The 20,070-nt window shown below is 32.5% G+C and overlaps 1 protein-coding gene across 1 annotated transcript in view; it reads left to right on the forward strand.

Annotated features, from left to right (window-relative positions):
• Positions 1–20,070, forward strand: part of LOC117172540 (odorant receptor coreceptor) — a 46,716-nt gene that overhangs the window by 10,488 nt on the left and 16,158 nt on the right. The window contains exons 3-5 of the mRNA XM_033360575.1: positions 3,214–3,597; positions 8,339–8,593; positions 16,971–17,209. Coding sequence (XP_033216466.1) covers positions 3,214–3,597; positions 8,339–8,593; positions 16,971–17,209 — 878 coding nt within the window. The remainder of the gene's footprint in view (positions 1–3,213; positions 3,598–8,338; positions 8,594–16,970; positions 17,210–20,070) is intronic.

Raw genomic sequence — 20,070 nt, forward strand, 5'->3', positions numbered from 1 at the left:
AAATCTGACTTCATATTCTTAATGAGCAACCTCAAAAACCTATATATAGATTTTTTCGATCGAATACGATCATTTATAAATTGGGCTTATAGCCTCACATATACTATATAGGGTGTTTAAACGTTGTTACGAAACTGCGAAAATACTTAACTTCAATCAATGATATATCGATGAAAAAAAAGCTATCTTGAATCTGAAAAATGGATTTCAGAGGGCAAGGGTGCTCCTTTGTGATGCTTTCGCCCGTTTTTTGAAAAAAAAATTTATTCAAGATGCTATGTAACCTCAAATATAGCAAAAAACGGTGTTTTTTGCACTTTTAGGTTACAATATCTCGAAGACTGAGGGAGATGGAATTTTTCTGAGGTCGGATTCGGATTCAGCGCAGCAAAAACCTTCGGGTATACTAGGTCTGGTCTCTGGTTCCGGACCTTTGTCAAATTTTGTCGGCCTGTGTAATTCTTGGACAAATGCACATGTGGAAATTTTGACGTGCACAGACGGGCCCCTGTGGACCTGAACGTGTACAGATGGCAATTTCCTAAATGTGCACATACACATATATCAATCTTCCTACTGTGCACGTGCACAGATATAACTTTTACCAATGTGCACATGCACAGATTTCACTTGCCCAACTGTGCACGTTTCCCTGCTGGTGAAAAAGTACTGAAAAAGCACTGGTGAAAGGCAGTGCTGCCAGTGCCGCTTCAGTGGCTGTTTATGCTGATTTTCAGCACCTAAACGACACTGCGAAGTGATGGAACGGTCATACAATCACAGAAAAAACAGAAGATAAACTTTACATCGATTTCCGACGAAAGATTCTCTGCAACAAAAATTAACTTCATAGGATAAACTTTACACAAATATCGGTTAAAATTTATATTGTTTTTCCATGACAAACACATGTTTTTTGAAAGACGCGAAGATGTATAAACAAAACTTTATCGCTTTAAAAAATTTCCTGCGACAAATTTTATTCTTAGTTTTTTCTGTGATGTTCCTAATGTATTCGTCACGTACCGGACGGACAGAGCTATGTTCAGTACCTGGCCGCAACCAAATCGACTCCCTTTTTAGAATTTTCTTGAAATTATTGTTGTAAAAGCTTTGTTTATTTATATAAAAATTATTATAAACAATTATGTCAAATAAACTATATTTTTATGTTATGTTACCAATAAATTACCAGATGAATAACAAAAACCCGACCTAAATACGTTAATAATTAATTAAATAGAAAAAATCTGAAGTTAATTTGGTGTTAACCTACGTTACCACCGTGCAACTAAGGGTTATTTCTTTGAATTCCTTGAACTTTCTGAATTCTTTGAATTACTTGAATTTCTTGAGTGCTCTTAATTCCCTGATTTATGTTAATTGCCTGGATTCCCTGAATTACTTGAATTTCCTTGAATTACCTGATTTTAATAAATTCCCCGCATTCCCTGAATTCCGTAAATTCTCTGAATTCCCTGAATTCTGTAACTTCTCTGATTTCACTGAATTCCTTAAAGTCTCTGAATTCCTTGAATTCTCTTAATTCTTCAAATTTCCCACATTTCTTGAGTTCTCTGAAGTCCCCGAATTCACGGAATGCCTTTAATTTTCTGAATGACTCAAAATTTCGGAGTCCCTTTTGTTCTTTCAATTTCTTGAATTCTCAGAAGTCCATACATTCTCTGAATTATTCCTGAATTTGTTCTTGAGATCGATGAATACCTTGAATCCCCTGATTTATGCAAATTCTCTGAATTCCCTGAATTACTTGAATTCCTTGAATTATCTGATTTTAATTAATTCCCTGCAGTCCTTGAATGGTCTGAATTCCTTAAATGCTCTGAATTCCTGAATTCTTTGAATTCACTGATTCACTAAATTCTTTAAAGACTCTGAATTCCCTGAAGTCTCTGAATTTCTTGAATATTCTGAAATTCTTGAATTTTCCGAAAATTGGCATAATTCCGTCAATTCTCTGATTCCTTGAATTCTCGGGTTTTCTTGAATTCCCTGAATTTCCTGATATGTTTGAATTCTCCGAATTTCTCCTAATTCCTTGAATTCTCTGAATTCCTTGAATTTCCTGAATTCCTTGAGTTCTCTGAAGTCCAAATTCTTCAGGATTTAATCATTTGAACTGTTAAAAAATTATTATACACGGATATAAAAGATCACACTCGTATAGACCCATATATAAGGACACAAACGTGCACAGTTGTGCAGGCAACATCTGTGAACGTGCACAGTTGCTAAATTGATAATTTAGGACATGCACATTTTGGCAAATGACTTCTTTGCACGTTCACAGTTGGGCAACTTACATTTGTGCACGTCCAAGTCCACAGGAACCCATATGTGCCCGTCAATATTTCGACGTGCACAGCTGTCCCAGTACCATCTGTGCACGTGCATAGTTGTCCAAGTCAAAAAATTTGCGCGTTTCAATTTTAACGTGCGCAGTTGTCACGGGGACAATTTGCGCCTGCAAAGTTGGTCAAGGGACAACTGTGCACGCGCACAGATGGCACGTGCACAGTTGTGCGTCTGACCAACGACGTGCACAGTTGGGCACGTGCAAAGTAGCTACGTGCAAAGTTGTCCCCATCCCCTAGCATTAATTTTTTAGTTCAACAGCGCTCCTTCTACTCGCAACTAGGAGATGCCGCCAGTTCGGGTGAGATGTTCTCCCAAAACGGGTGCGCCGTTCACTCAAAAGAACCGTGCTGCTACAATAGGCCTGTAGTGGCTATGCGTACTCGGTCTTAATAAAGCGGCTTTCAGAAATTTCTTTCCGCGTAGATTTAAAAGACTTTTGAACTGTTCAGTTTGAATCGAATTCATGCTGAACGCATCAAAAGTAGATTTGAAAGACTTTCGATCTGCCTAGTTCGATTCGGGTTTTTTTTCGAACTGATTCGACAGATTGTCAAATCAGATTTTTTCCGATTCAGATTAACAACAGCATCGAAAGTCAATTCGAGAGACTTTGCAATTGTCCAGTTCAAATCCAATTTTTTTTTATCTGACTGAACGTGTCGAAAGTCGATTTGAAATACTCTGGAATTGACGTATTCAAATCGGGTTTCTTCGACTTGAAGTCAGCTAAGTCGGTTCCGAAAGAAGGTAACTTGTACCGAACAATACCCAGGTCTAATTTGGACCCTAAAAAGCAAAAATTAAAGATTTTTTGCATTTTCTCGTTTCATCTAGGTCCACTTATTCCTGATCCTCATCCAATTTGGATGCATGGCCTTCAACCTAGTCGAAGAAAGTGCAGATGTGGATGACTTGACTGCGAATACGATCACGATGCTCTTCTTTACGCACAGCGTTGTCAAAGTTATTTACTTCGCTGCGAGGAGTAAACTTTTCTATAGAACCTTGGCAATTTGGAATAATCCTAACAGTCATCCACTCTTTGCTGAGAGCAACGCTAGATATCATTCGATAGCATTAACGAAAATGCGAAGATTACTTTTCTGTGTGGGAGCTGCCACTATTCTTTCAGTCATTTCCTGGACCGGGATCACCTTCGTCGGTGAATCCGTAAAACACATCACTGATCCTGTAACGAATGAAACAATGACCGTCGAGGTAATTATCCTTTTTCATATTTCTAATAATTTTTTACTTCTCGATGCACAAATCTCAGATTAAGGTAATTCAAACGAGTTGCAGTTGCACAAGATCCAAAATATGTCTACAAGGATGAATTGTTTGATGTAATATTTTTAGCACGTTATCTAAAGGCAATTATACTGGTTTAGACAGAGATGCAGGCGCAAAAAACTCAATTTTCAATTACAAGAACAAAGCAAGAAAGTTTCCCGGAAAAAGTTTATGTCCAAACCAGTATGCATGCCTTTAGATTATATGGTAAAAATATTGCATTCAATAATTCATCTTTTTAGACGTGTCGTGGATAAAGCGAAAAAGAGACTCGTTTAAAGCGCCGTAATATGGTGCACCAAAATCTATCGCCCAATTTGAAGAATACTATAAGCGATCTTACTGTAGAAAAAAAAAGATTTTGTTGTTCTATATCTTAGGTTTACTTAATAAAATATAGCAAAAATTGTAGATGCCGTTCAAAAACCACGTTAAGCTATTTTAAACGATTTTTTCATATGAAAAGCTTCAGATTTCAAGTCGAAATACAGGGTGGACACGCTAGGACTTACATGTAAAGACAACTTGAAGGCTATACGATTTGCCCAGCAGCAGGGGAGAAGCCATTCTACAGGGGCATTTTTAAATTTCGCGCTTTCAAAGTTGCATTCGGCTAGGCCATTCGGTCAAATTCGTACATAGATAGATTTCATAGATTTTATGCTTACCTTCTGAACTTCAAATGGATACAAGTGTTAAAAATATAGGTAATGCTAAGTAGTAATTACAAATATTAAAATTGTTCGCACTTAATATTTTATTTACTTTGTTCTAAACATATCCTGTCTAATTATGAAATACCTAATTTTTTAGGCCGCAAATAAGCGTTAGGTGCAATTCACTTTTCGTCCACTGGAAGCGCAAAATATCTACATTTCAGAAGATTTTTCACTCAGCATGATTCCCTAAATTTGCTGGCAGAGAAAAAAATGTACCTTTCGTTCTCAGTCCACCAGTTTAAATGCATTATTAACTAAACACTTTTATTATTTGTAATTACTACTTGAAGTAACCTTTATTTTTCGACACGTGTATCTATTTGAAGTTTAGAACGCTACCATAAAACCTATTACAAGTTTGATCCGAAGATGCATGAAGTTGACCGAATTTCCGATCCGAATGCAACTTTAAAGGCGCAACATTTTTAAATGCTCCTGTAGAATGGCTTCTCCCCTTCTGTTGTGGAAATTTGGTAGCATTGAAATTCTCTGTACATGTAAGCCTCAGAGTGTCCACCTACACAGAAGATTATTCAACCAAATGGTGACATTTTAGAAGACAAAATAATTATTTTTAACCAGAGACAGTTGATTTTTAACCAGAAAGTCGAATCCTCAAACCAAACAATGGATTTTTCAATAGAAACTTGGATTTTTAACCAAGAACTTTTCTAACCAACTAGATGCATTTTTAACAGAATAATTAAATTTTTAACCAAATAGTTAAATTTTGTTACCAAATAGTTAAAGTTGCAACCTGTAAAGATGTATTTTCCACCAATTGATCGACGCTTTTAACAAAAAACATTCAACTTTAAACAAAAATAGTTGCATCGTCATAAAATAGTAGAATTTTCAAATAAAAACACGAATTTTTTCAGACGGTAGAATTTTCAACCAACAAATAAGAATTTTTAAGAAAACGGGTACATAATCAACCAAAATGAGATTTTCAGCTAATATGATGAATATTTAACAAAATAAAATAATTGGAAAAAAGTCTAAATGTCATCCAAGTAGATAAACTTTTAATCGTAATAGAATATTGTCAAAGAAAAATATAATTGTTGACATAGAAACCAAGAAAAGAGTTTAATTATGAATAAAAAATAGTTGAATTCTCAATCGAAACAGATCATGTTTCAACCAAATAATAGCATTTTTGACCAAAAGATATAAAATTTTCCCCAAAAGAAATAAATTTCAAAGCCCAATAACTGAATTTCGAACTAAAAATAATAAGAAATAATTCAACGAAGTAGTCGAATTTTCAATCAGGATGATTAATTTTCTACCAACATGGACAAGTTTACAATAAAATTCATTAATTTCAAACCATACTGCTGAATTTTCAATTTTTAACCAATAGTAGAATAGTTAATTTTTTAGTTACACAAAATTGATTTTCAATAAATACAAAAGAATTTTGCACCAAATAATTAAATTTTTAACAAAGGAGTTCAACTTTTAGCCAATTAATTGAATTTCTAATGAAGAAGATAAATTTTCTTGCAAAAAGGATGGCTTTACAATAATACCCATCAATTTTCAACGAAATTATTGAATTTTTAACTAGAAACGATCATTTTCCATCCAATAATGTAATATTTAATTCTTGATAAAATAGATTAATTTTCAACCAAGCAGTTAAATTTTTAATCAAGTAGATTAACATTCTATTAAAAAACATGAATTTAAAACAGAATACATAAATTTGAATTCAAATGATAGGATCTACAATTAAAAACCATTAGCATTTCAACAATAATGGAATAGTTAATTTTGCAGTTTGACAAATTTTATTTTGAGCAATAAAAATAAATTCATTTGAAACAAAATTGCTGAATTTTCAACTAGAAAGATGGATTTTCGAATGTATGTACGAATAAAATTAATTTTAGCAAATTAGTTCAACTTTCAACCAAACAGTTGAATATTCAACGAACAATTCTGCTTTTTAAATTTAATTAATTATTACCGTACTCTAAAATGAATAGTTAACATAAAGTTGAAAATTTCAGAAAAACCGGCAACTGTGCAGTGTTATTCGAAGAGAATAATATATTAAAAATTGAAATAAATTATGTATAAACTTTTGAGGTTCTCAAGTAATTTTCAAAATATTTTATTGAAGAGTTGAGATATCTTAAATAAAAATTTTAACATAAAGTTATATTTTCAATAAATAGTTGAAATTTGAACGAAAACGATTTGAGTTTTTGATTACAGTTAACTGCAACTAAAAAATCCAATTTTATAACCAAAACTTGAATTTTCAACTGAAACAGGTTTTTCAGTTAAAAAAGAAAAACAATTTCAAGAAAATTATAATTTGAGGAAAAAAATAATTTTGAACACAAAATACGAATTTCGAATAAATATTGTTTTTTAAGTTGATTTGTTTTTAAGGTTATATAAATTCACTCTTTCTAGGATTCTTTAGAATATTCCAGAAGATTTTTGAAAATTTCAGATAAGTCGAAAAATTATCTTCACTTTTTTGAGTCTCTGCAAAACTTCTTAAATATATACATATATTTTTTAATAAATCTTTCTTTAAATTTTGGCTTCTTTTTAGCACAAAAAATTATTAAGAATTTTTCCAGGAATCTTAGGAAAATTATTTATTTTATTGAAACTATTCCAAATTTTCAGAAAGCTTCTAAATTTTTTATTTTAAATCCTAAAAAACCTATGTTTTAAATTTTTTGAAATCTTGATAGGTTAAAATTATTTCCGAATATTTTCAAAACATTTTTATTTGTACATTTTTTGCATTCTCTTTCAAAATTTAAGTACATGATTTGAAATAATTTGAAATTTTGACCAATTTTCTAAAATCTTGCAAAGTTATGAAAAATTTTTAATCTCTAAAAAATTTCTAAAATTCCTACATAATTTGTTTAAATGAATCAAATTATTCCTAAAATTAAAAAAAAAAATTTACAACTTTAAAACTTGCCTTAAGACTATTCAGATTGGTTTTAATAATTTCGGAAATCTTTTGAAAGGTTCAAAAACCTTTTTAATAATCTCTTAAAGTTAATTTTTAAACATAAAAAATTATAATTTTTTTTCAGAAATCTTAAAAACATTCTTGTATAATCTTCTAATCTCTCAAAATTCTTGAAAAGCTTCAAAATCTTGTTTCTAAATCTTAAAAAATCTATATATCGATTTCAATTTCTTTAAAACTTTTGAAATTAAAAAATTATTTCTTTAATATCTTGGAAAGGATTCGAATTTTTACTGAAATTTTTTTTAAATCTCTTAAAAATAAAAAAGTGATCTTAAAATTTAAAAATTAATTTTTTACATATATAAAATAGTTTTAAATGATCTCAAGAATCTTAAGAAAATTTTTTTATTCTATTGGAACTCGATTTTTTCAAAAAATTGTTTAATTTCGAAAAATTCAAAATTTTTTGCTTGAATTAATTTTTCAACAAAAAAAATTATTTGAAATTATCTCAGGAATCATAAGAAAATTTTATCATTCTCTTAGAAAACTAGGTCAAAATCGTTTTTTTTTTAAATTAAATATAACACGTAAGGTACCACAGACTTTTCTTTAATAAGAATTCATCGATTACAAAATGTTTGAATCAAGTTTTTAATTGTCGGACAAGTAATATTAAATTTTTATTTTGCATAGTAGAAATTGTTGTCAGTAAAGTAGAAGGAATATTTTCTGAAAGTTTCGTAATTTATAACAAAATTTAGGGATTAATTTGACGTTTTAATCTCCAGCTTATCATAAAATCACAACTCAAAATTTTGTTTTCATCACTACTGAATAGGGGACCATTTGCTCTCCAAAAGAAAGAAATTTTCTACTTAAGGTTTTAGAAAGTCTAGATATATAATTAATTACTCTATTCTTTATCTGGTTGCAACAGTTTAGCAAGAATATATCAATTTTCTTGTTTTTCTTGCTTCTTTTAAAGATCCCAAGACTGATGCTTCGAGCATGGTATCCATTCAATGCACAGCATGGAATAAAGCACATTTTGATGTTGGTCTACCAATTCTATTTTCTACTGATCACGATGGCAGACGCCAATTCGTTGGATGTTCTGTTTTGTTCGTGGTTGTTGTTTGCTTGTGAGCAACTTCAACATTTGAAGCAGATCATGAAGCCACTGATGGAGCTGAGTGCTACTTTGGACACGGTGGTACCCAATAGTAGTGAATTATTTAAGGTGAGTATGATGATGATTAAATAAACACAAGCAATGACACAGAGAACAAGCGATGCCAAAAAGAAAGAAAATAGTTAGCACACTGTAAATTATTTCATAAAAAATGAAAAATAATTATCTAACAAGGAAAACAAAACATCAAATCGTAACCAAACAGCAATAAACGAGAAACAATCTATAAACAAGAAGCAATAAATAATAGACAACATACGGCAAATGATACCTAAAAAACAAAACAAAGTTTAAAGTTATTATATCAAATAATACGAAACAAACTACAGACAGTACGACGAGACACAAACAAAAAGGAATAGACTATAAACACACGAAGAGAAACACAAGATATTTTAATACATTAAATTATGGTGTATATTTGAGAGTTCAATTTATAGGCGAGCGGATGATGATCTCTATCTAAACGCTATTTTTTATTTTAATCGATAGTTTTCGATGCCCTGAGAAGGAATATAACCATTGTTCAGATTTTAAGGTTGCAGCACCTTAAAAAAGTGGCGTCAAATATGGCGGTCGCGAGAAACAGAATTAGCTTCATGGAACATGAATAAACTGTTTTCTAATATTAAATGTTTTAAACTAATTTTTTCTGCAAAACGGACCTGTGTTAGAATGTTCTATGCTCAAAATCGAACTATTGAGCACAACTTGCAGAACAGGCTATGTTGTACGAAATGCTTGCACACACATTATATGTATTGAAATTGATGTTGAGACTCCCAGATGAAGTTCACAAACAATTTCTGACTGGAATTTTTTTTATAAAATAAACTCTAAGTCCATTCAGAGCCCTGTGGACTTCTATGAGTGTAAAAAAGACTGTTATAAAGTACATCAAAAGCAATACTGCAATTATTGAATTTACAAGAAAACATTCCACGGTTATTTATTGAACAATAAATCAAAATACTCTTTCTGTTCAATCTTCATTCACATTTCTGATCCTCTTTCACTTGAAGTACAGTCTGATGTATCAATGAATGTAGACCGTGGACGCAAACAAGTTGTTTGAACTTATCTCAAGCTTACAGCAGGAAAATCCTTAAGGTCGAAAAAATTCTACGATCCAATTACTAAGACATGTTCAAAAAAATTCAGTGACTTGAAAAAGCAATTGGAAATTAAAATAAGTGAACAGACGCGCAAAAATTTAATTCATATTGCCAGAAATCGTATATTGAAATGCATTTCCCATATTCACATGGTGCAATGATATTGGTTTAGCTATTATAATTTGCTTCTCGTGCCTACTTGCTGTTACTGCGAATGCATTATTCCATAGGGTTGATTTACAAACATTCAATTATGTAGTTCGTGTAGATTCGACATTAATGTAGGCTGGACCAAAGTGTATCCTACTGGAGAACATGAACTTCGAGAAAGTGTCCAAGTTTGGGGAATGTGGGGCGAAACAGGACAATTTTGCTTTAAGGCAGTATTCTACTTCGGAACTTAAAAAAAAATTACATTTTTCGAAAGTATATGTATGTTAGAATGTCATACTAAAGTTTTAAGATGATCCGAGCATTCTAACTATAATTTTCCATCCATGGAACACATCTACGTGAGCGAGCTAATAAGGCGCGCGACAGACTTTCATGGCGTTTTTCTCAAAACAACGTTTTTACTCCCCGTGTTAACAAAATCTCAAAAACTACTAAACCGATTCTTATGAAATTTTGAGCTCATATTTTGTACACTTATATCAACCCATGGAACTAAAATTATGAAAATATTTTAATTTAAACTACATTTTTTTGGCTAAACACAGCGAAAAAAATGACGATTTTTTTGGTTTTTTTGTTTTATTCCGCCATTTTGTTATTTTCTCATGTATATCAAAAATTATAGTTCCATGGGTTGCTGCAGTTATACTGAATCTAAAACGTATCAGATTGTTCTGTTTCCGGTCAATCGTTATCGACATTTAATAAACACCGCACACCTTCCTACTTTTCGAGGCATTGACTTTAGCTGCAGTTTTCAAGCGTAAATAGTGTATGAAATAAATTTTTAAAAACTTTTTAATAGATTTAAAAAGTGTATTTATTATGCTGTACAAGCACTACATTAATATAATTAATTTTATTACCAAAAAAAATTCACAAAAATAGCTTTTTTTCAAGCGTTCAAAGTAGAATGCTGCCTTAAGATTTCCTTTCGCATACTGAAATACTTTTTTCTTCATTCAACTGTATAGGTGCCTCAAGTAACTAATAATATACTGCACACAATTTCTTTCACATTAAAAATATGCCTTGTTCTACTTTTCTTTATTGATTTTTGAAAACAAATTCCGTCCCATTTTGCCCCCTACGTAGTGTGAAACGGGACGCTTTGTTAAGTATAAAATAAAATGTATTATGAAAAAAATTAATTTTTAAAACTAAACAAAAATGTAGTACATTTACAAGAACTTGTTGCAACAACTTTAATTTTCTAATTCACAATTTAACAACTAAACTGAATGATAACGTATCATCGGCTCTTATGGCCATGCAGGTTCTAACGGTCTCTCCCACAACATTAGAAAAATTATGGTTTTTATGATTTGATTAAACTAAATATGGTATACATGTGTCCTGTGAATATATTTATACAAAGTTTTGAAACATTTAATGAAAATAAGACAGTTGAATCACCTTTCATTACGTTAAGTCTGTTTCTCGCGACCGCCATCCTTAAAGCTGTTTTTCTAAGGTTAATCGGCTCGCCGAATATGTTAGTCATCTAGATGATCAAAGCAACTATCCTCTAGAATGTTAAAACAAGAAGTTCAAGTAGATCATCTAAGGGAGTAGACTTGATCATCTCGTATGTTCGAGTAAATCATCTCGGATTATCGTTTCAATTATCTCGGATGGTCAACTGGATCATCTCAGATGGCCGACCTGACCCTAATGGAGGTCGATTTGATTATCCCATATCTTCTATGTTTTTTTGTCCTTTTTTTACATACGTTATACATATATGTGACTTTCATGCCTCTCTCTCTTATAAGACTTAGAAGAATCCTTCTAATCTGAAACCTAAGTTGTGTTTAGGGCAAAGGAAGTAAAAGTAGGGAGTTTTTATCTGAGCAGTTCTCATTTGATACCTTGCTATAGTACCTGCTTGATTAACCTTCTCTACCCAACATCTCCTTATGTAGCTTGGGGACCAGTAGTCGTTGTCGCCGACCCTTGCCAGTACGAGGTCTCTTGCATTAATGAAATCATTTTTGGATTTTATAGTTAGTAATTTAGAAACATTATATTCAAAATCTGCGTTTTTTGATTATTTCAACGACATTTTACTTCCCTCAATTACTTGACAATTAGAAAAGTGCGATATGCTATTTGTCCCCACTATGAGGAATTTGAAACTGTCATAGAGAAATAAATCGACTAGCCCTACTAAGATAAAAATTATTACTAGTTAATGTAGATTTGGTTTATATTAGTATATTTTATGTAAAAATTCCAAATCTTGCAACTTTAATTTTTTAAAAATATATATATTTGGAATTTCCAAATTTTGAATCACTTTTGTTTCTGATTGTATTCCTCAGTAGTACGAAGAATCCAGCTGCTGGCAAGAGTCGGTTACAACATGTGACCAAGACTGATTCAAGAGTACTTAACTGAATGGGAGAAGGAAAATAATTGACAGAAGAAAAAACAAAGTGATATTAAAATTAAAGTAGAAGGTTTATTGATGATTCTGCGTATCACAAACATTTCAGACGTATCACACAAGACTGAGTCATTACCTCCCCACTCGGCCCCGTTGCTCACTCATCACAAAACTGCCACGGCATTAAGTCTCGAAATATCGTAAACCGGAGGTTCTTACATCGAGGGTTGAGTGTATTTACATTGGGAGTTCGCGCCTTATTCTATACGGTTGGAAATTGCGAGTTTAAAGTTTAAGTTGTAATTGGGGGAGGAGTTCTAGTTCTAGGGACGTTAATGGAGAAGTTCTGCCAGTTGGTGGGATCCAGGAAGATCCGAGAGGAGGAGTCGTCCGCTTGGATGTTTCTCATTCGGACAAGGATCGAAGTTCAAAGGTCAAGGAGATACGTCTTGGGCCGAGCTTAGTGGTGATCTGCTTTTCTTAGAAAGAAAAAAAGGGGTGGGAGTGAGGGGACCCAACCATCGCCCCCTCTTGTGAGATACAATACACGCGGGAGAAGACTTGCCCGTCGCGCACCTGCGATTAGTGCGGTTCCCTGTGGGGTATTATTACACAATGCAAATGAAATTTGACATGAAATTTTGCTCATAGTATTTAATAGACTAATTGGTCTGTAGCTGGATGATTGGTATGGGTCTTTACCTTTTTTTGGAAAAACTGAGGTATGGGATACCTTCCAGGAGTCCGGAAAGCAGCTTTGTGGAATACAGGCATTGGAAATAATACAAAGGAGAGTGAGGGATGAAATAGTGAGTTTCTTAAAAACAAATTCGAGATTGAGTCGGGACCGGGTGCTTTATCATTTTTCGTAGTTTTAATTTGCTTGCAGGTATTTGATTGTGTTTTTAAAAATGCAGATTTCAGTATTTTGATGGGTTTGGGAGAGTTTGTTACGGTTATCGATAAGGTCTTCAATCTCGGGACTGAGAAGTTGAATCGTATTTGTGAATGGTAGGCAGAGGGACCGAAGCGTGAATGGCAGATCTTATACTAGAGGTGAGATTAGTTAGGGCTTCTTCGATGTGAGTAGTGTTTGTAAACTTGCGTCTAAAATTAACTTGAGCTTCTAGATTCGAATTAAATGTTTGCTAGTTCGATTTTGTGAAGATATAGCGAGGTATGACCGGGGCCTTTTCACAGTTAGTAAAGTTGGTTACTCTGCTATTGAAGGATAAACGTTTTGCGTTTAAATCACCTGAGCCACTTGAGCCATGTTCACTTCATCGCCCATTATGTCTGTGGCTAAGGTTGTGGCTCCTTTATAAGGTTAATTAAGTTGACTTTAATGCCTTGAAGATTTCATTTTGAGTAAATTCGGTTTGTGGGTTTTATTTGATTTCTAGGACCTCACTTTTAGAGGGTACAGGCTTCCTAATTTTAGGGTTTTTCTGTCGTTTTGTTGGCTGTTGTTTAATTTTGGGTTTAGTCTCGTATGTTTTAGGTGTAGGTGCTCATGAGGCCACTATACAGCTGTAAAAGTAAGTACTCTGCAGTGGATTGTGCCTGGCAGAAGGTGAAAGTTTTTGAGTACCTTCGTTTGGTACAACCTGAGGTGCTGTTATATTGCTGCTAAGTGTTTCTTTTTTGGGATATTCTTAGTTTTAGGATTTTGCTTGATTTTCACAGGTTTTCTTAAAGACAGAGTATCCTCTAAAGTTTTCTGAGTGATTTTCTGCACAGTTAGAGCAAATGGTCGGTGTCTGTGCATCTTTTTTGCAACTGAGCTGCTACGAAAAGCCTCACATTTGGCACTGCGTGGGGTAGCATGGCACATGTCAGAAAAATGATGAAATCTCTGTCCATTTAAGCACTGAGAGGTTTTTTTAGACTTAACATACGGCTGCACTTTTATTTTGATGAATCAGGTGAGAGCATATCTCTAGTTTGAGCAGATCTTTTGTTTGTGGTGTGTTAGGCACAGTTATCAAAAGCATGGGCATAGGTTTTCTATTTTGTCGGTTTCTAATGCGATAAACCGAAGTAATTGTATATCCTTACTCAAGTTCAGCCAGCACAGCATCCTCAGAGAAAGAGATGGCAATGTCTCTAATTACTAGTTTAATTGGTGGTGAAATAATATTTTTATACAAGTGAAACTGGAAACCTTGCTTCTCCAGATTGCTGATAATATTTTGGTAGTCCTGTATATAGGAAACGCTAACAGAATATACATATGACCCAATGTTATAAACTATGAGTTTGTAATTAGTAGAGTTTTTTTAATATTGTGAAGCACTGAGTAGGGGCTATTGCTTTTCTCTGCGATGACATTAACTGGACGTATTTTTCCCGGTGCAGCAAATGTTTTTGCTGTAGTCGTATTTTTAGGTTAAGGTCTATCGATAGCTTTAAATCTATTGGATAGTGGTTTGCTCAGCAGTGACGTTCTTGAAGTCACGGAAAATATGCCTTGGGCCGAGGTTTGGGGAGATCTGCGTTTCTCATTCAAGTTTAAAAACAGTTATGTTAATAATATGATCGTTATTTGGTTAATAATGATTTGGATCAAAAAATTAGGACAAAAAATTTAATTTATCCTTATCCTAGGTTCTTAAATGTAGGCTGTAGACAACTAATATTCACAGTAAAGATCGCCTACGAAGATTTCGTGGCTAAATTATCGGAGCAAGATATGATAGGACATCTTGAATTTCATTTTGAAAGGCATATTTGTCTCTAGTATTGGCTTTGCTTCTTAGAGTTCGGGTAGGCTCCTTTGATTTTCATAGTAACTATATGTTATTTTATGAATTTGTTCCGATAAGTACGGAAAATTAATTTTTTTGTGTAGATCTGAAACTTTTATCTTGGGTGGAGAATAAGAAATTATTCATTGGCATTTGTTTTGGAATTTTTGAAGTCTTTGTATATTAGAATTGTGCCTATTGCTCTAAACTAGTGCGGCATGAAGGAGGATAGGTCTTATGATCTTTGCGTACAAAATATTTAATTTTTAACACTAAGTTTACTTTTTCAGCAAAGAAGACAGTAGAAGAATTCTAACATTTTTTGCGCTTTTTTAATACTTGCATTGGTTTGGATGTTGTGATTAAGTTTGAAATGGAGGTTGACTCCTGAATAAATTGCTGAGGTTTTGGGTTCAATAGTTCTACGCCGTTGAGCAAGATCTTATTGCCTAAACTAAACATAAAAGACAGAATGACAGACAAGAATATAGTATTATCAAAGAGTCGAATTGCTACACTTTCAAGAGATAACATTTTTAAAATGACTTTCGTATAGTTTATTTGTTGTTTTTATAAGAATAAGAATCCCACCCTGAGCTTCATTATTAATTCTATCCATACGTTTCACATTATAGCCTGCTAAGGAAAAATTGTACTATGGTGTGTGTCGCCACAATGGTGAACATTATATCTATATTATGGTCCCTAAGAAATTACATGAACTCTCTGTAATAGTCTCTTATTTTATTAGCATTGCAATGCCCTATTGTTAACGAGGTAACCTGCCTCCTATTTGCCGTAATTTTGCAAGAGATCAGAAAAGACTTTGAACCTATCAATATCATTATTATACAAAGCCAATTTGCAATTTAGGTTTTTTTATTATTCTCAACATCTTACCTATATTGCAGAGCTGGTTCATTTTTCTTATTTCGGGTGCTAGTTCCAGGACTTCTTCAGCTTCGGCGGATATTGTCCTTTGATGCTCGTATAATTTGAGAACCCTTGTCTCATGTTATTGTTTGCAGTTGATGCAGGTCATTTGATCCTCTGCTTTGCGATCGCATTTTCTGATAAGTGCGCTAGAGTGCATTTAACGCACTTAGACAAATTTATACAGTGGCAAATGTCGTGTCCCAACATTTGGTATCTGCGATACTGCGTAACACGTTAGCTATTTCTGAACTTGTCCCAGTAGATCGTTACGTAGCACAGGCATTTAATTTTTGTACTGCTCCTAATTCCTGTTCTGGTGGAATTGTGATAAGGTGGTTTTGATGCTCCGTGGGTTACCTTTGCTTCATTTGGATAATTTTGGATGTTTGGACACCTTGAGTGAGTAAGTCCTCCTTGAAAAAAGCCTTTGTTTTTCATCCTTGAACGGGAACGTGAAGTACTCATAGTCGCTACTGTCCAATTTTTTTGTATAGATTGGTAGTCCACCCGATCGAATGCTTGAAAGGAGATCCCTTTCTCGGTGTAGCTGAATCAAGTCTTCTTTGAGGCTGATATCATGTTGATTTATTTCATGACCAACGAGTGGTTACTGACCTTTTCAGTTATCCCTATTGGTGGACTCGCTAGCTTGGCAGGTTTCAGGTTGGGTTTAGCAGCTTCAGACACGATTTTACGATCTTCTTCATTTGAATCGTAATTGGAGAGTTACGAGGCAAGCGAGTTAGGGTTCACTAGTAAGGATCGTTTTGTCGATGTCGCTGGATATTCGCGCGATTGGTTCGCTCTGGTCACGTAAGTCTAAAATCGCCGGACGAGCATCGAAGCCGTGCTTACAGTGTTCCCCATATATGATTCATGATTATAAAGATAAATATAGTTAATAAACATCAATATAAATATAGTTTATAATCATAAATATAATTTAGCGGACTGAACTATTAGCCTCAAACAATAATTCCGTGACATGAATAAGATCAGACTGCCCGATTTAATGTAAAATCAGTCTAAAAACAGAACAATATTTCTTTTTTATTATTTCAAAGGCTGGCAGTGCTGAACATTTAAGAGATAATCCTTCTCCATCAGCTGGGGAAAACAACATGCTGGACTTAGACGTTCGAGGTATCTACAGTAATCGACAAGACTTTACAGCAACCTTCAGGCCAACTGCTGGGATGACCTTCAATGGTGGGGTTGGTCCAAATGGCCTCACCAAGAAGCAAGAAATGTTGGTGAGAAGTGCCATCAAGTACTGGGTCGAGAGACATAAGCACGTTGTAAGGTAAGGATAAATTATTTATTATTGGAGGATTTAATCATTTGATGACTTCAGAATGAAATGATTCAGAATGAATTCTTTCAATTGTTATTTGTCTCATTTAAAAGTAAACATTTTGCTAAGCACAAAATAGGATAATTGGATGATTTCAGGGACCCATTTCCATCACCCTTTTCACTTAATCCCATTTCTTCAACCTTATATTTAAAAAATCTCATGAAACATCTGAAATTAAGAATTTAGGCACAACTTTGCTCTTTTTCACTATTTTAAAAAGGTTTCAGGTACTTTCTAAGAATCATAATCAGGAAAAGGCATTACAATACAAGACGACTTTTTAAGGAGATTTTTGACAAGAAAAAGGAATAAATTCATTGAAATTATTGTATCCTAATTTCCTAGTAAAAATGTTGCATTATAAACAAAATAGTTTAATTTTCAACTATAAAATAAGAAATGTGTAACAAAATAGTTCAATTTTCAACTAAAGGAATGAATTTTTAACTAAAGTGATGAATCCTCAACCAAAAAAAATTATTTTTTAACTAAATAGTTCTGTGTTTAACTAAGTAGTTGAATATTAAATCCAAAAAGATGAATTCTCAATAAAAAATTGAATAGTTGAATTTTTTAAAAAATAGCGGATTTTTCAAACAAACTATTAAATTTCTAAGCAAAAAAGAAACAAATGTTTCTACAAAGTCGTTGGATTTTCAACAAAAAATACAAATTTTCTTTGAAAAATGTACATTTTCATCCGAAGAGATAATTCTTTTTATTATATGATGAAATTTTAACAAAAAATTAATTTTTTATTAAGTAGTTTAACTTTGAACTAAATAGTTGAATGTACAACCAAGAGATTTTTCAGTCAAGAAAAAAATATCAAAATCTTTTCATTTTCAAGTCAAGAAAATGAATTTTCCATAAAACATGTACATCTTCAACCAAATAGATGCAGTTTAAACGAATATTATCAATCTTCAACGAAAAAAATTAACATTCAACAAATTAGTTTAACTTTTAACGAAATAGTTAAATTCTCAAATTAAAGAGTTTTAAGTTCAAATTTAAAATAGTTTAATTCTTTAAAAACGAATTTTCAACAAATTAGTTGAATCCTTAACCACAACAGATTTCTTTGTCAACAAGGGAAAAAATTGCATCCCAATTGTTATATTTTCAAACATAAGAGATGAGTTTTCTACAAAACATTTGATTTTCCAACCCTAAATCACGAATTCCCAACAATTTAGTTCATTTTTGTCCAAATAATTGAATGTACTATTAAACGAGGTACCTTTTTGACTTAAGAAATGATTTTTTAACTAATATGACAATTCTTTAATAAAAAAATTAAATTTAAAACTATTATTTGAGCTTTTAATCAAGTAGTTGAATAGATAATTTGCCAACAAAAAAGGTAATAATAAACATTAACCAAGAAATATTTTTTATTTTGATGAAAAGCAGTTAAATTTATTTTTAACAAAATTGAAAAAACGTGATTTTTAAACAAAATAGTCGAATTATAAACAAAAAAATGTTTCCCAGTCAAGACAGACAAAAATGGAATAAAATTAAACAATTTTAAAGCCTACATGACAAAAAGATGAATTTTCTACAAAAGAGATGAGGTTTTCCCTCAAAATGATTAATTTTCCACAAAAAATTAATTTTTAACTATATAGTTGAACTTTCTACGAAATTAGTTGAATTTTCAACCAAAAGGAAGGTCTTTTTTAAAAATTGTTAAATCTTCAACAAAATAATGGTCTTTTAATAATTCAATCCGCACTCTCGTGGAATATAAATAGGATCTTTCATTTATGTTCATTACGGTTGTAAAAACAAAATTTGGGAAACTGAAAATAAAATGCAAAAAAGTAACGCATGTCAGCAAACTTCATATTAAAACAATTGTATCTTCTCATAATTTTGTTACTCTCGTGAATAATACATGTTTTTAAATTAATGCTTTTTGCATTATTATCTTTCTTTGCTGGGATTAAATTTTTTTTATATTTTAGAGCTTTCAACTAATAACAATTCATTAGAAACCAATTTTCAGGTCTAACGAAACAAAAAGAGTAAGGGGTGGTTTCAAGATGTTATTATCGTTGGACAGAGCATCACAAACGCAAAATTGTTCTCATTGATGACTTTGTCGTAGCTCAAACAGTTTTTGAGATATTCTGTCCAAAATGATTTAGACCCCAAAGCTTAAAGTCAAACTGTAACCCCAAATATGCAGCTCAATACAAATGAATGATGCCTTTGTACATATTTTCGATCCCTCTTTTCACATGAACAAGCTCATCAATATCATAGCCGGACTGTTAAGAACCTTTCTTGGTTAGATAAATACTTTATATAATTTATAAAAATACCTTTTTTTAATTTAAACATGAGTATTTTTCAATTCTGCTGTCCGTCATTTAATATTCACTAGAAAATATCCTGATATAAAAAGTTTTTAATAATAAATGAAATCCCCTTTTTCAGTAAAAAATCTCTTTTTATCTAAAATTGAAATACGAAGCTGGTTATATCACTGGTTATGATTAAATTTATACAGTAATTCTAAGCAGAAATTAGTAAAGGGAAATTTTCACAGGTCAGTGCCCAGTAAAGTGGAGTCTTCTGATTCAAATTTTTTTCGGCCCGGTTGAAACTCGGCGCTTCACATGTTTTAATATTTTTCGATCATTTGAAGTTTCGTAATTGGAATTGATCAGCATAATTAAAAATTCATATTTATAACCTAGGCGATTGCATGTGACTATTTGTCACGATAGAAAGAAGAGTGAAGGTCTTGTTTCTGTTATGGTCTGCCGTATATGTATGATAAAAAAACTAAAGTT

This window comes from Belonocnema kinseyi, chromosome 5 (assembly GCF_010883055.1).
Source record: "Belonocnema kinseyi isolate 2016_QV_RU_SX_M_011 chromosome 5, B_treatae_v1, whole genome shotgun sequence".
NCBI lineage: Eukaryota > Metazoa > Arthropoda > Insecta > Hymenoptera > Cynipidae > Belonocnema > Belonocnema kinseyi.